Below are 16,565 nucleotides of genomic sequence, written 5' to 3' on the forward strand. Positions count from 1 at the left end.
ATATTTTTTATACTACTATCAATGTTTCCAAATAATACAATAATTAATCTTAATTATTTTATATCTATCATTTTCTCTTTAAAATTTTGTAGGAATGTCATAATTTCATAAATTGCAAAATAGTGAACTTTAAAATTTCGATTATAAGATTACAAATTATGAAACTATTACAATTTAAATCCAATTAGATTATATATTGGTCATCCATCAGTTCAATCGGTTAGTCTCGGGTTTTAGTGATTTTTAATATGAATATTTTAAAAACATAAATTGAATTGTCAGATCTCCGGATTAACCGGTATAATCACAATCGTGTTGAATTTAAAAATACTGATCTAAATGCAAAAATATTTTAAATACACTCTTTAAAAATTACCAAAATATTTGTTAAATTATTAGTGAAATTTTTCATCGTAAAATATTCCGCGCTTCAAAAGCGCGGGTCAAAATCTAGTGATAATTTTAAAATACACGATTTAAACTTTTGTTGTTAGACAGGGCTTGGAAAGGTCCATGAATTATTTTATTCTAAAATTGAAGGATGCTAAGTCACAATGTGCATTAATTTAATTCAACTAATACAGGTGTCGATGTCTCATAATCTTCTCACGATGGGGGAGAATGGAGATAGCTACCGCTTTTTTCTGGTCTAAATGTTAAAAATATAGCTCTCACTTTTGTTACAACTTTTTTTACAACTTCTACCACTTTTGTTACAACTTTATAATTACTGAAGTCAAAATTAACGTAATATATTTTTTGTTAATCTAGAGGAATTAGGACCAAATTCTATTGTTTTAATGATATGGTGTAAAGAATTTTTACCAATGAGAATCGAACTACTATTCCAATTCCTTATGCTAAATCATAGACCAATTTATCGTTGATTTTTTTTTACATCCCAATTTATCGTTGATAAGTATCACCTTATATATATATATATATATATATATATATATATATATATATATCTTATTGAACGCTTAATTGATTAAAGAAATAATAGTCAATTTATAACTATGAAACTGTATTGACTTTTTTGTAATTTTCAATTATTTTAAACATTTATTTTAATTAGCTATTCGCTAAATAGATGTCAATTCTTAAGGGTGTGGTTTAATCCCAAAAGTTACGGATGCGGTTATAGGCGTTTACCAATCAATGTAGGTGACTGCGGTTTTAAGTATTTTAAGAGATTTATACAACGGTATAACGGTTAGAAATTATTACATTTATGAGATAGTTATAACTGATTAATTACCAAATGCACCAGTTATTAAATAATAAATTAACAATATTTACATTTTATAACAGTATTAAAATTATAATAATATAATAAATATAAAATTATACTATTAATTTGTAAAATTATAAAAAATATTTTTGTTTAAAGTTTTATAATATAGTTAAAATATAATATATACATTTTATTATTTCTATTAAATCAATTTTTTTAAAAAATTGTTTTTTTTTAATTATCTTTCTGATCGTCTATAACCACAAATGCTAGTTGGAACAAGCTTTTGAATTAACATGTTTAGAGCAGTTTAAAATGATTTATACCGTTCTCTATAATTGTTACAAAATGTGAATAATCAATATCAACCGCAAAAACTGTATTTGCAGATTATAGCGGGTAAACTAGTCATTATCCTAAATATGTTATTATTTTTTTCCAATACATTTTAATATGAAAATTTTTTTTAGAAAATCTATACTATTTAAAATTAAGTATAAAATAGAAATTGAATTTCTTTTAACAAATTGTTATATTAATTGTCATTCTTCATTCTTCGTTTAATTTAACACCTTCATTGATTATATTACCATATCAATAATACATCATTAATTATATTACCATAATAATAATAATACAGATTTTATTTATTAGTTAATCAATATCAATTTTGTGCTAATTATAAAAATCAAAATAATTGGATTTTGCATATGTTAAACTTTTGTTTGATCTGTTTTACTAAAAAAATATTTTGGTTTCAATCGGTAAAAAATATATAGCCAGACACATTATTCAAAAGCATAGTTTATGTGAAAATAATAAATTAAGATTAAAATAATAAAATGTATTACATTTAGTGTCGCTTAGTTTTTAACTTCATATAACTACTTTACTATAACATTTCTACCCCATGCACATAAATATAGACTTATCAAACTTAATTTATTTATTACAAATCATTTATTTTGTTAGATTCCTCGCTAACCAAACATACCAAACTCATGATTATTTTTAACCAGATTATTCTCTAACCAAATTTTACAACAAACCTAAAAAAATTGTTTAAATATGACTACAAACTTTAAATATTATATCTTCATGTATATATTATTTAGTGTTACATACAAATATAAACTTTAGATGTTTCTAATAAAACATATAGAGTTATTTTTAAATATATGTTAGTAAGAATAAAACAAATTAATTTTCATTTAATATTTTCTCAAAAATAAACATATATCTCACTAAAACAAAGATTCATTTAATTTTGGAAACATAAATTTATTAATATACATAAACATTATAATTGATGTTTTAATTCATAAATAAATAAATTAAAAATAATAACTATTACTAAAAATATTAGTTGAGAAATATGCTATGTAACATATTATTTTTATTGGTTTTGTATCTAACAGTAATATGAAAATTTGATAAATTACATACAATTAAAAATCGTCGATCTATTACAAATGTTATATATTACAAATTGAATAAATATTCATATAAATATATGTTCGTGCAATCATTATATTTTTGTGTTGCAAAAAAGTTAAATATATATTTCATTAAAATAAATATCATACAAGTGCCCGGATCAAACAAAGTTCTAGTTTAATATTAGAATAAACTTAGTCAAAAATATTAGAATAAAGAACAATACGAGTAAATAGAGGTGGGTACTTTATCCGATATCCGAAGTGGCATCTGAACCCGATCCAAAAAACCCGAACCGAAATCCAAACCGAAGTAACAAAATACCCGAATGAGTATTGATTTAGGAGAGATTGAATATCCGAACCCGAATGGATAATACCCGAACCCGAATGGATATCTGAAGATAACCGAACATATATATATATATATATATACTTACCTTTATATTTTTAGTTTTCATCTCTCATTTTATTTAAAATATTTATATTGATGTCACAAATACTTTAAGATTATATAATATACATATAACTACGGAGAAAAATTATTTGATATTACTTAAAATGAATATCAAGCTTTTTGTTTCATTATTAACAAAAGTTACATCCAAATTCTTAAAATAATATCCAAATGAATGTCTATTTATTTTTGAAATTTACTTCCAAATCTATTAATAATTTAATCTATTTAAGAAATAAAAAGTCAGTTAATCGGAAACTAAATTTTTAAACACAAAAACTTTAAAATGAAAATTTTAAATTTTTTCTTTCAAAATCTAAATATTCGAACCCTATCCGAAATAACCGAACCCGAACTAAAAGTATCCAAATTCGATCCAAAATTGAAAAATACCCGAACGGATATTATACTCCTATACTGAAATACCTAAAAATCCGAAATAACCAATCTGAACCCGAACGAGTATCCAAACTCCCGCAGCCCACCCCTACGAGTAAAACATGCCAAAAACAAAAATCTGAATGTTTACTCCCTTTTTCGTGATCTGATTTTATTCTGTGTGAAAAGCTGACATTTAATGCGAAGGACTGGTAATCTATATAAATAAAGAGCCTGACGTGTCATACAATGCCAATGCAACGAATGGAGAGGAAAAGACGAAATGCATGCATATACTTTATTTTTCAATTCTATTAATATATTGGATTTTGTATTTGACTTCGAGGCCCGGTCGTCCTTCAGCTCCTTGCTTTTCCGCAAGTTTTACTGTCTTCTAAACTTTAATAATTTGAAATTGTAATAAATTAAACTTCCTAATTTCTCTAGACTCCACATTTATTTTATGTAGTTGCCATCCGATCAAATTCATATGATTTGTTAATCTGCATATATATATATCAGTTGCCTTGTAATGATGTATTTAAACAACTTCAAATCTATAGATCAGTTGGACTCAACAAATTAAATACATGCAATTACTACCCGGCATTAGTAGGAGGATGTCGTCACCTACAAATAAAAGACGTTCACTAATTTTACATTGTTTGTGTACAGTTTCTTAGCTAAAAAGATAAATTTAAATCTCTCAGTTTTAGATGGAATAGTTAAATAAAATTTTAGTAACTTTCATAAGATCCAAAATGATCTAAACCTTGTGGAAAATTAAATCACTTCCATTGATCTTTTCTGAACAACAACTACTTCCAAACACCTTACATACATAATTTAATACACTTTCCTTGTCTTTAGGAAAGTTTCAAAAAAATTAAGTCTTTTACGAAAAAGGGAAAAAAATTGCCTTAAAATTTCCACGTGGGAAGAAATGTCTAAAATTGCATCTCCATTTATAAAGACTTCAAAAAAATCAGAAAATGTTTAATACTCTTTAAAATTTTTATTTTTATTTTAATGAAATCAACTAACGATTATAGAGAATCTTGTTTCACACGTGAATGATAAAACTTTTATGTTTGATTTGAGAATTTTGTTTCACACTCCGTTTTCCTATTATTACTTATGTGAGTCTCATACTAGATATTGCGGAACTTTTATTTTATATATGACAGAGAGTAAGTAAACATCAAGGGGCACTCTATGGCTTTATCTTTTTTTTTTCTATGGCTTTATCTTACGTCCAATAGTCTAGTTAGCTACGTGCTCATAGACAGATGTGACATGGATTTCGTAAAACCAACCAATTTGTACAAGATGTTGTTTGACTTTAATAGAATATCCGTTGAAGTCAGACATATTATATGTTGATAGTTAAACAGGAAATATATAGTATATCGTTGTCATTACTAGGGAAATTTTAATCTTCGAACAATCTGCCAAAAAGATCATATGAATTTTTCTTTTCATTTTTCTTTGCATGCTGACTTCTGTATTCATCTTAACTACGTACTAAATCATCAACCACTGGAATGCATGGATGAAACTAAATCTTAATATATTTTGGAAGATTCATCGAATCAGACTTTTATATATTATAATTTCCTTATAAAACATTTTTTTCTTGACAGGAACATTTAGTAAGCATTTTTACGTATTCAACTACGAGTTACTCAGTAGGTTAAATACAGAAAATTGAAATCCTATGAATCGTTATTTTTCATCTTTAGTCTGTAAATCGAAACTTTAAGAGTCGCTGTTTTCCAGTGTCTCGAAACCACCTGTAACTATTCCGATTTGGCATTTGATCGGTTTTATAAAATTATATATAATTATTGCTATAAAAACTATAAGTAAGTTTTTCTTTTTCTTACTGAAATTCTAACTATAAACCAGAGTGTGGTTTTGGTGGTGATTAATTTGAGGATAAAATTAAATACAGTGAAATTATAAGGATTTGAGACCTGATCTCTGGAAAATTGACAATTTGATAACATCGAAAATATGGAATCGACACGTGAACTGAAAATATAAGCTTTTTAACTAGTAGATAATTTGGACTCATCAATTTTGTAGAAGTTAAGATATCTAGGTATAATTCAAAAAAAAAGAAAGAGATTCTAATTATGGGTAAGTTTTCCACAGCTCTAGTTTTAAAACTAGGATATGGACTAACATATGACTTTCAATACGTAGTTATTACTTTTTTTAAGTCCAACCGGTTTTTTTTACTATAACATGCGTTTTCCTTTCCAGTACTATTTTTGGAAAATCTAAGAATAGCACAAAACGAGTCTTATAAATAGTTAGTTCTATAAATATAACTGCAATTGTTTTATTATGCGGACACCTACATGGAATCTCATAGATAAGTTTTTAGATGTATAAAAATGTGTACATAATAATATTTTATAAAATATTAGTGTACATAATAATATTTTATAAAATATAATAGTAACAATAAAATAAATAAAACACAATCTTACAAATCATCTAAGATGGATAAATATGTAAGTATGTAGCTATTTTACAACTGAACAACATTTAAATTAAAGATTTTGAAATATAGAAACATTATTTAAATAAACTTTAATACACATATATTATTTAGCTACATTAATTCTGTATTTTATGGCCGTCTTGTGCACGTAATCCCTTGGACGCTAGCAATTGCCCAGCGTTGTTTAGACATTTAAATTCTTTTATACCGCCCAAACCATCTCACAATTCGTGTCCTGTTTCGGAAGCTGACTTCTACGTTATAATTTTTTTCAGAAAATATTATATTAATTAATATTCATCTAAAGGCACTGGTTAAATAATTAAAATAATAAAATTGGACAGAAAAACTATAACCTAGTAAACCGGATACAAACAAACACCTTAGAATCCATAACGCAAAAAAAAAAATTAAGTTAAGGTTCAAAAAGAAATTTACGTTTAAGAAAGATTCCTACAACTTAAATTTAGTAAATATTGCTAGGTCCTGTTCCCAGTGACATGTTTTAAATGTTTATAGGTAACTTCTTGCGAAATCAATATAGATACATTTCTTTTGACAAATCAATTTATACATGCCCACTATGTATACAATCTTCGAATGATCTATTATTATTGTACAAAAAATTAATCATATCATATGTTCTATATATCTATTCGAAGAACAAAGAACATGTGCATTATGACAATGCCTTAGGTGTAACCGAGGGATCGTATTTGCTGGTTGGTCCAGACTTGCTATACATCTGACGAACACACAAAAAGATAAATCGAATAAGAAGTAATATCTTTAAAAAAATAGTAAGATATAATCAAAAGACTTACTTTAAAGCAAAATTTTATATTTTCAAAATTTGCAAAAGTCAACATATATAAAGTCCTATTGAGTTGACGCAATCCCCAACGGGACCCAAGCAACGAAGTTTCGCGCCATATTAGATCTTTTAGACTTTTACCGTAAAATGCTATGAAGTTTTGCAATATTTATGTTAGGTTAGAATTTCAGAATTCTCAAGCCTCTTCTATTTTCTTAACAAAGACAGATGGATAGTTATGAAGTAATAGTGTAGTCAAAATTGTCGGTCAAAACTAAATAGTTTTTTTTTGAGAAAAAAATCTAAATAGTTTTAAAGCTTATATTTCGTGTATATTTTTGAAATTTTAAAGTATGTGTATTTGTATAGAATACAACATGAGATTAATTGATATAATATTATGAAACATCTCTATAATGATACCTTCTACAGATTCTATAATTATGCCTGCTATGAAACTGAATATATATCCTTTTAGTAGTACTCTTTATATGAGTACCAAATTATGTGCGTTAATTTTGAATTTGGATCATTTTAAATAGTACTTCTATATTTATTTTCCTGCCCAAAATAAAACGAGGATAAGTATTTTAAATTTACTTTGTTAGAAGATCATCTTAATCATCACTACATACTCAATTATCAAACTATCATTTGGCATTTAGTAATTATGATAAATTGTTATGATTTTTAAATATAATTTTATTTTGAGCCTTAATATAATTAGAGTAAATAAGTATAGTTACATGTATTATATTATCATATCCCATTAGAATAGCTGTTACGCATTTGACAAAGCTAATATAAGATCTCGCTACGTCCATCATTTTTAGCAAACATTATATACAATAATTTTTCTCTTAAACAAACATATCAAATTCTTTCTTTTTGTATGAAAGTTCAGGAGGCAACTCCAAAATACACAAACTAGGTAGACTTTTGTAATAATATTAATATTTGTTCTCTATCATTTTCAAATGTTTCATATTCTTGTGAGCTAGACCCTACAATCGCTCGTGGTCTTATCGTCCAGAAACTGTAGAATAATGATACTAATAATATGTCAACGGTTTTTGGTGAGGAGACGAGTTAGGAAGAAGAAGTCAGTCTCGAAGAACTTGACTCAGAACAATACCAAAGCTGGTTTAACTTGTCAAAATATCAATCTATCAATTCTAGACTATTCATTTCAACGTCTCATCAAACACGTATATATAAATACCTACACCCACCAACATGAAAAACCCACCACAACTTACCAAGTCCTGAAACATCGATTCCTAGAATTTAATATCTGCATATTTTTAAAGAGAACATCAAGATCCATCAGGTAAATTGCCTACATCTCTTGAGTTTTCGTTCTTTTAAAGTTCTTTGTATATATTGATTTCTTACATGACGGATATACATGGCAATGTCTCATTTGCAGTGCAACGGAGAAGAATGTCGCCGTCGATGATAGCTCCAGTGGTAGAAGAGAAGAACAAGATATACCAAAAAGGCGTGAAACATCTTTGTGACAATGGTCTGACCAAAGTGCCAACCAAATATATATGGCCTGAATCTGACCGACCCATATTTACAAAATCCGAAAAGCTCATCAAACCAAAGCAAAACCTAAAGCTTCCCATCATAGATTTCGCTGAGCTCCTTGGACCCAACCGGCCTCATGTCCTACGAACCATAGCCGAGGGCTGTGAAACCTACGGATTCTTCCAGGTTGGTTCTCAAAACCCTAAAGTACTTAAGTACATGAATTGATATATATATATATATAAATATATATATAATACTCGCTTGCTAAGCAAGTAAGCTATGGCCATGGGCATGCAGGTGGTAAATCATGGAATGGAGGGAGATGTGAGCAAGAACATGATAGAAGTGTGTAAGAAATTCTTTGAGCTTCCGTACGAGGAGAGATCAAAGTACATGTCGTCAGACATGTCGGCTCCAGTACGGTACGGTACCAGTTTCAACCAGAACAAAGACAATGTCTTTTGTTGGAGAGACTTCTTGAAGCTCTTTGCACATCCTCTTCCTGATTATCTTCCTTATTGGCCTTCTTCTCCATCCGATTTCAGGTGATCTTACCCAAATTTTATAACGTCATATATCTGCTTTTTTCCCTAAATCTATATTTCAAACTAGAAATTCAGTCAAGAAACTCCACAAAAATACATATAGCACATGCGTGTTTCAAATGTTAGACTCAAAAACAGGTTGTTCAATATTAAGTACATGAGTATTTTAAATATATCTGAAAATTGGTTAATTAGTCAAAAGTGAAAAAATAGTATTAAACCGGGTTTTTTAGCTCAGTTGGTAAAGGGTTCACAGCTGTGAGTTCCGCCACCTGAGTTTGAATCCCGGCCACTGGGGAATTAACATTTCGGCATCGCCAGGGACAGAGGACCGACATGTGGTAACACGTGACTAGTCTGGACCACTTCTGTAGGACCAGGATACCTCTGTATAATTCAAAAAAAAAGAAAAAATAGTACTAATCTAGACACGATTTTAGAATCTTTGAAACTGCATATACATCCAAATTCTTATATTTTGGTCGCAGGCTTTTATATTAAAAAAATATTTTTTTGGTCACGAAATACCACCCAATTAACTAAGTTCAGGCAGGTGATGTGTTATTTGATTTATTTTTATAATAAATATGTAAGTGGCGGCTAGTAAAACAGTTGATGGGTGGAATTAGGGCTGGGCAAATTAACCGAACCCGAAAATCCGAACCGAATCCGATCCGATCAAAACAAATCCGAACCGATCCGAACCCGACATAAATACCGAATGGATCTTATTTTATGGTATTTTGGGTTATGGGTATTATCCGAACCGAACCCGAATTTAAATGGATATCCGATAGAACCCGAAACATTCAAAATCCCAAAAAATCTTGTACCAAACATGATTTCAATTCCTGATATGTATCCAAAATACACTTAGATATAAAAAAACATCTAAATTATTATCTATTACATAAAGGCTGGAGGTTTTATAACATGGAAGTTTATGGTTGAAGATTGCGGTTGAAGTTTAAAGTTTTTATATTTTGGTTTTGTTTTCATTGAACAATATTTCTCATTTCATGAGTAATTGGTTTTCGCTTTATGCTTTCATTTATTTGGTTTTATTTCTATCGATAGATGTGTTTACTTTTTCTTTTGATTTTGAAGGAACAAGGTTGATGTTTCTTTCTTATTTTTGAATCAATCTACTTATGTTTTGGTTATAAAATTTATACAAATAAAATATTTTAAAATAAAAAACTGATTTTACTTAGGTATAAAAAACTACTAAATAACAAAGAAAAGGTCTAATATATTACGACTTACTTATCCTAGGTATACCGCCACCATATAAGAGCAGTCACGGGTTACAAATCACGTGTAGTATAAATTGAAATCTATGCAAATAATATTGTAAAAATAATTACTTATGACTAATTTATAACATTAAAAAATGAAAACAGGAGTTTGGCGGCTACCTACGCGAAAGAGACGAAGGACATGTTCGAGATGATGGTGAAAGCAATCATGGAGAGCCTTGAGATAGACGGTGACGGCAACGAGGCAGCGAAGGAGTTGAAAGAAGGTAGTCAGATGGTGGTGGTGAACTGTTATCCACCGTGCCCAGAGCCGGAGCTGACGCTGGGGATGCCACCTCACTCCGATTACGGCTTCTTGACACTTCTTCTTCAAGACGACGTTGAAGGGCTTCAGATTCTGTACCGTGACGAATGGGTCACTATTGATCCCATCCCTGGCTCTTTTGTCATCAACGTTGGCGACCATCTCGAGGTATGACTTGTCTTATTCTTACAAAGCTTGTCTTATCTATTTTCTTTACCAAATTATGAAATTAAACTCATTAAATAAAAATATTTTACCACTAAAAACATAGTCTTATTCAAGAAATAAAGTTTTTTTTTATAAAATATCAGTAATCAAAAATTTATATATTTATTTAATATTTGGGTTTGCTAATGACTAAGATTCAGGAGGTGGATCATGTAAAAATTTAGAGTTTGGAATAATTGAAACATTAACTCTTTAATTAATGTGAATTTGGAGATTTTTATATTTATGTGTTATTTTGCCATAAATATTTTTTGTGCTATCTAAAAATCTGCTTTTCATTAAATATATTTTTATTTTTATTTTTCATATCACAATAATTTCATATCATTCTAAGCTTGACTGAATAATCAAAATTAAACAATTTGTCGTTATATATGTAGATATTTAGCAATGGGAGGTACAAAAGCGTGTTACATAGGGTATTGGTGAATTCCACAAAGCCTAGGATATCGGTGGCATCACTGCATAGCTTCCCTTTGACTTCTGTTGTGAAGCCATCGCCAAAACTCATTGACGAATATAATCAACCGCAGTACATGGACACTGACTTTGCCACTTTTCTTCAGTATATATCTACTCGTGAACCCAAGTGGAAGAATTTTCTTGAATCACGCAAGATTCACCATAAAAAATGAACGATAAAGATTATCATTTTCTTCTTTGGTGAACAAAATTATGTTATAGATTTACGTCATACATGGTTAAGAGAAAAAAAAGAAAAAAGAAAAAAGAAAAAAGAAGAACAATATACGGGTAGCTTTCAATTTTACTAAGTCTAGCTTTGTCATTTTAAAATATTATGTATATAGTTATTACCATAATTAAAGATATAAATAAGATAATTTAAATTAAAAAAGGAATTCATATTAACCTACACTTTGAACAAGTTAATTAAAAAGAAATTAAATTTATTTATTATTTTTAATATTTATATATATTTTTATGTTTATAATGAAAATCTATCTAAAATGGTAAGATTATAAGAAAACATTTCATTCTTAAATTTATATCTCATAATTAAAATTTTCCATATACTGTAAATAATACAAGTGCTCTATATTCTAGAATTTATAATATATTGAATTTTGCAAATAATATTTTCTGTAAAACTATATGTGGTTTGCATTTTCAAAATTTAACCTATCCTGACAAAAATATATTTCAAAAATATATTACTTTGTAAAAGTTTCATTCCCATATTCTTAAAAAATAAAAATATTGTAGTTAAAAGTTAGTATACAATATTTAGATTATAGTAACATGGATAATTCATTTTAGATATTTTGAAAAGTTTTTAAAATATTTTTAATAATCTAAAATCATTATATTAAAGATAAACATTGTAAAAATCTTTAGATTTATTTTTAATTAATTTTAGACAAAAATATTAAAATCAATATTTTGTACATATTTAAATATATTACTCAATAGAAAAATAAGATTAATCAGTATTCTAAATTTTAAATCTACTAAAATTTAGTTTTAAGTTTAGTTTTATCATAGTTCAAAACTCGCTAGATAGTAGTTAGGCATTTTAATGAGAAGTAATAACTAGGCGGATTATTAGAAGTTTAGGTAGGACCTAGTAATTAATAATTATTTATTTATTTTTATATTAGATATTTAGTTATTAGGTTTAATTACAAATTTTGTTTTGATGGTTTAAAAAATTAAAAAATACAAAAATAAACTAGTAAAATTTATGGATTTGAACTAATACTATTACTTGAATTAAGGGGTTTATGTCAATTTATATTGATTTAAACCATATTAACTGGTTTAGAACTGTTTAAATCGACTAGAGTTGCATAAATTAAGTTTAAAGAAAATTGTTTCAGTTATAAACGATTTTCTGCCTAAGATCTGCATAAACCATTATATAGAACATTTATGATTTCTGTATTGTTGAGATTATTCAGATTTAATTCACTATAACATCTTTTGCTGAGTAATTCAATACTTTTAAAATTATAATTATGATATATTAGTTATTTAAATTATTAGATCAATAATACTGTAATTTTAAAGCTTTTATTGAATATTCTAAAAGTCAACATGCTTCTATTTATAATTTTTCCATAAATTTATTTTATAACATGATTTTCCATTTTAAATTGAACTTTCAAATATATTAAAATACATAAACCAATAACACCTTCTTATAGTTTGAATGCATCATTGCCTTGAATTCATTTCTTAACTAAAATGACATATAGTTCCATAATTAGCACTCTTATAATTTTTATTATTTGTTTGGTTAAGAATAAATGATCAGTTATGGTATAGTCTTAAAATATTTTTATCACTTTTGCTTACTTATGTTTTACTTACATTTGCTTATTGTTTCCTCATTAATTCTTCATTTTTGTTAAATTTGTTCAACTAGATTTCTTTTAGTGAAGCATTGTACAAGTCTCTAAGTTTCGACGATGGCCTCCATTATTTGAGACATATTTTTCCGTAAATCATGTATTGTTGTCCTAAGAACATTGCTTGTGTTGTTAAAGTTTGATCATTGGTTATTGACGTAGAAACATAAGCGACAAATGTAGGAAAATTAACTATATAGATGGAGAAAAACCAATGAAAATAAACTCTCGGATCGACGAAGATGTCGAAAGGCTTGATTCAGGGATTGCATCAAGAGCACTCTGAATACTGTTGAAGTTTCCACAGCCATTTGTGTCAACGTTAAAAAGCATGGAAGCATGGTACAAGATTCTAAGCTTATACAAGAACTTCCATTCTCAAAACATCTTTCTTGTAAACCTTTGATGGAGAGGATGATAAACCGAAAACAAAATGAGTTTAGACATCATGAATTGTAGCATAATTCACATTCATTTCTTTGTTTTATAATCCTTATGGAGTATTTGAACAAAAGTGGACCACATGAGAAGAAACTGAAAGAAACAGTTGGATTCATCGTAGTAAATACATTTTTGAATTTATAGAATTACTCATTCACGATTACCTAAACATACAAAGTTTACCATAGTTTTCCAGAAATGCTGTTTAATTACTAATTGCAATGTAAATGTATATATATTTTGATAAGTATGAGAATGCATAAGAGCTTTTGTTAATAAGAATCTTGGTACTGAAGTACATAGAAATACTCTGTTTTGCTTTTACTGAGAGTTTGCACTGTCAACAGTCTAAACAGATATATCTTCAAAAAAAAAAAACAGTCTAAACAGATACATAGGAAGAATCCCTCAACGACACATGCATTGTAGGCATACAAAATAGGATAACATATATTTTAATGGTATACAGTTTAATTTAAATGATTAAATATATATATATATATATATATATATATATATTAATGAAATTTGATAACCATATGATTTTATGATCATTTATATATTATTATGAATTTAAGCCATTGATCACTAAAATTTTGAAGTCTTATATTAATGAAATTATATAACCATATGATTTTATGATCATTTATATATTGTTATGAATTTAAGCCATTGAGCACAAAAAATCAATGTAACACTTTAATTTTTTAATTTTTATTTGTTTTTAAAATCTAAAATATATTATATACAAAAATTCTAAATTTTATTGTTTAATTTATTTTATAATATAAATTAAGCAAAAAGAAGAGGATACACAAATTGTTATCAAATTTTTATTTTCAAAATCATTAATTATCATATATATTTAAGTTATAGTAGGTAATTCTGTTTCTTTTATTTTAGAAAAGAAAGAAAAATATTTCTATAGATCACTAATTAATTTTATGGTTATTTTATTAAAAACTATAATATATATAGATTTATTAACTTATTTCTGTAAGATTCTAAGAGTCATTCTAGTGATAACACATGATAGTTCGGATAGTCCCGGAAGAAACAAGTTAAACATTTTTAAAGTTCATTCAAAGCGGATAATTCCAGTTGGACCAGTTCTACTATCCCCGCGTAAACTCATATTTGGTTTGCTTATTGACTTGGTACTCAAGTTTCTTGCTTTTTTTGGATTTTTTCCTATTTAGTTGATACACACTGATGAAGAGACATGTGTGATATAGTTTCCGGTTGGGTCTTTCTTGTGAGGTCTTCTATGTTTTCTATTTATGACTTGCTTATCTGTTTTGCTTCCTGCTCTGTCTTTCTTACTAATACTTGATTTGGTTTCTTATAATATGCAGTGTGATAATTTGTTCCATGGGACTTACTAGAGACACAGAGACGGCGAACTTGGAAACTTCTCATGCACAACTTCCACAGCATTCAGATTATAGTTACCTGGTCATGACAACAAAGAATGAGAGAAGGTTTATCTTCGTGTTTATGTTCCTAGAATTTCATTTAAAGGCCAATGCCCGGTGGCTGTGAGGTTTAAAAGATCACACTGAGGGTAGACTTGTTCAGTTACTCGCTAACAATATTGGTGCTTGATTCTCTTTGTATATAGAAAAGAATCTGCGCTTGAATCTTCTACACCAATAGGGATGGAGTTAGTACAAATCACTCAAAACCTCAGGATTCTAAAAGTTGTAGAGTACATTAGTTTAATGGAGCCATTGATCACCATCTATATATGATACGCTGGTGAAATGAGAAGCTTGAGAATCTGTTAGTTGTTTACTGTATGAATCTCTGCCTTTGTGGTTTGCTCCATCTCCAAAGCATCTATCCTCTCCGAAATAGACCTTCCTGGAAGACAAAAACATTTTGAACATCACTTGAAATATTTTCTTATGTCTGATCTGAGAAGAGATTTGTATTCCACTTATTTGTCGTTGCTTGGATCTCCCATATCGTTTCATCCATCTGCAGATTTTACTGCAGACATGTATGTGTTGGAGAAGACAACAGTAGCGTAAGCTCTCCAGACTCGTCCCAACCGCACCTTACCGGTTCCTTATATCTTGCATTTTATAAAAGAAAATCAGGTGTTCTCATCTTCTGTTGTTCTATCCTGAGCTGTAATACATCCACTAATCTATGAGGTGCTCTTCTTTGCTAAGGACCTAATCGTCAATACTACTTACAATTTGAAAATTGTTATACCAAATTTTGACATATAGTTTCAAAATTAATACTCTTACAGTTTTGATTATTTATTTGGGTTAACTATCAGTTATTGTAGTTTTACAATATTGTTATCACTTTTGTTTACTTATATTTTACTTACATTTTGCTTATTTTTCCTTCGTTAATTTCTAATTTATGCTTGTTCAACTAGTTTTCTTTTCAAATTTCTTTCAAATTTAGAGCAATGTATCTATGATGTAACCAACATGCTTCCAGTTTGATATTTATCTAATTGTATAGTCATGTTAAGTGCCGTGCGTAAACTATATGGGGATTAAGGCAATTCTAAAAATTGGAGATCTAATGAAATTTAAAATGTTTTCTGATTGTGAAGTTAATTGCGAGTTAAGACAACTTAATAAACAAAAAAGGATGAAAATAGTTAATGAAAATTATTTATTTAAGATTGTTTACATATATTCAAAGAATTATGACCCAAAAATTTCACACCTATGCTAATAAGAAAAAAATTAAAACTGTAATTGCAAAGTTATAAAATTATTCAACATTACAATACCAAATGAACTAGAAGATTATATGATAAATATAAGAAGAAAAATAAAACATATACATAAAAATATAAATAAGTGAATATTTAAAATCTAAAATTATATATAAAATTTGGACTGGAAAAAGATAGGACAATTAAATTTGCAGAAAACTATTACTAGAAGTAGATATGTAAGTATTTTAAAATCAATTGATTGGAAGAGAAGGGGCCCCAAAATTAAGGAAGAATTTAAATTTTACCATATGATATCACTATTAACATTTATCCTTAAAGGAATTATTTTTATAAATACTT

The 16,565-nt window shown here is 27.8% G+C and overlaps 1 protein-coding gene across 1 annotated transcript; it reads left to right on the forward strand.

The window, feature by feature from the left end:
- The first annotated feature begins 8,052 nt into the window (after positions 1–8,052).
- LOC108851884 (probable 2-oxoglutarate-dependent dioxygenase SLC1) lies at positions 8,053–11,562 on the forward strand. Its single transcript, XM_018625359.2, has 5 exons — positions 8,053–8,164; positions 8,264–8,553; positions 8,668–8,915; positions 10,319–10,646; positions 11,087–11,562. Exons 2-5 carry the CDS (start codon positions 8,278–8,280, stop codon positions 11,339–11,341), a joined length of 1,107 nt encoding a protein of 368 aa, XP_018480861.1. The 5' UTR covers positions 8,053–8,164; positions 8,264–8,277; the 3' UTR covers positions 11,342–11,562.
- Positions 11,563–16,565: the final 5,003 nt, after the last annotated feature.

The sequence above is a fragment of the Raphanus sativus genome, chromosome 4 (genome assembly GCF_000801105.2).
Source record: "Raphanus sativus cultivar WK10039 chromosome 4, ASM80110v3, whole genome shotgun sequence".
Classification (NCBI taxonomy): domain Eukaryota; kingdom Viridiplantae; phylum Streptophyta; class Magnoliopsida; order Brassicales; family Brassicaceae; genus Raphanus; species Raphanus sativus.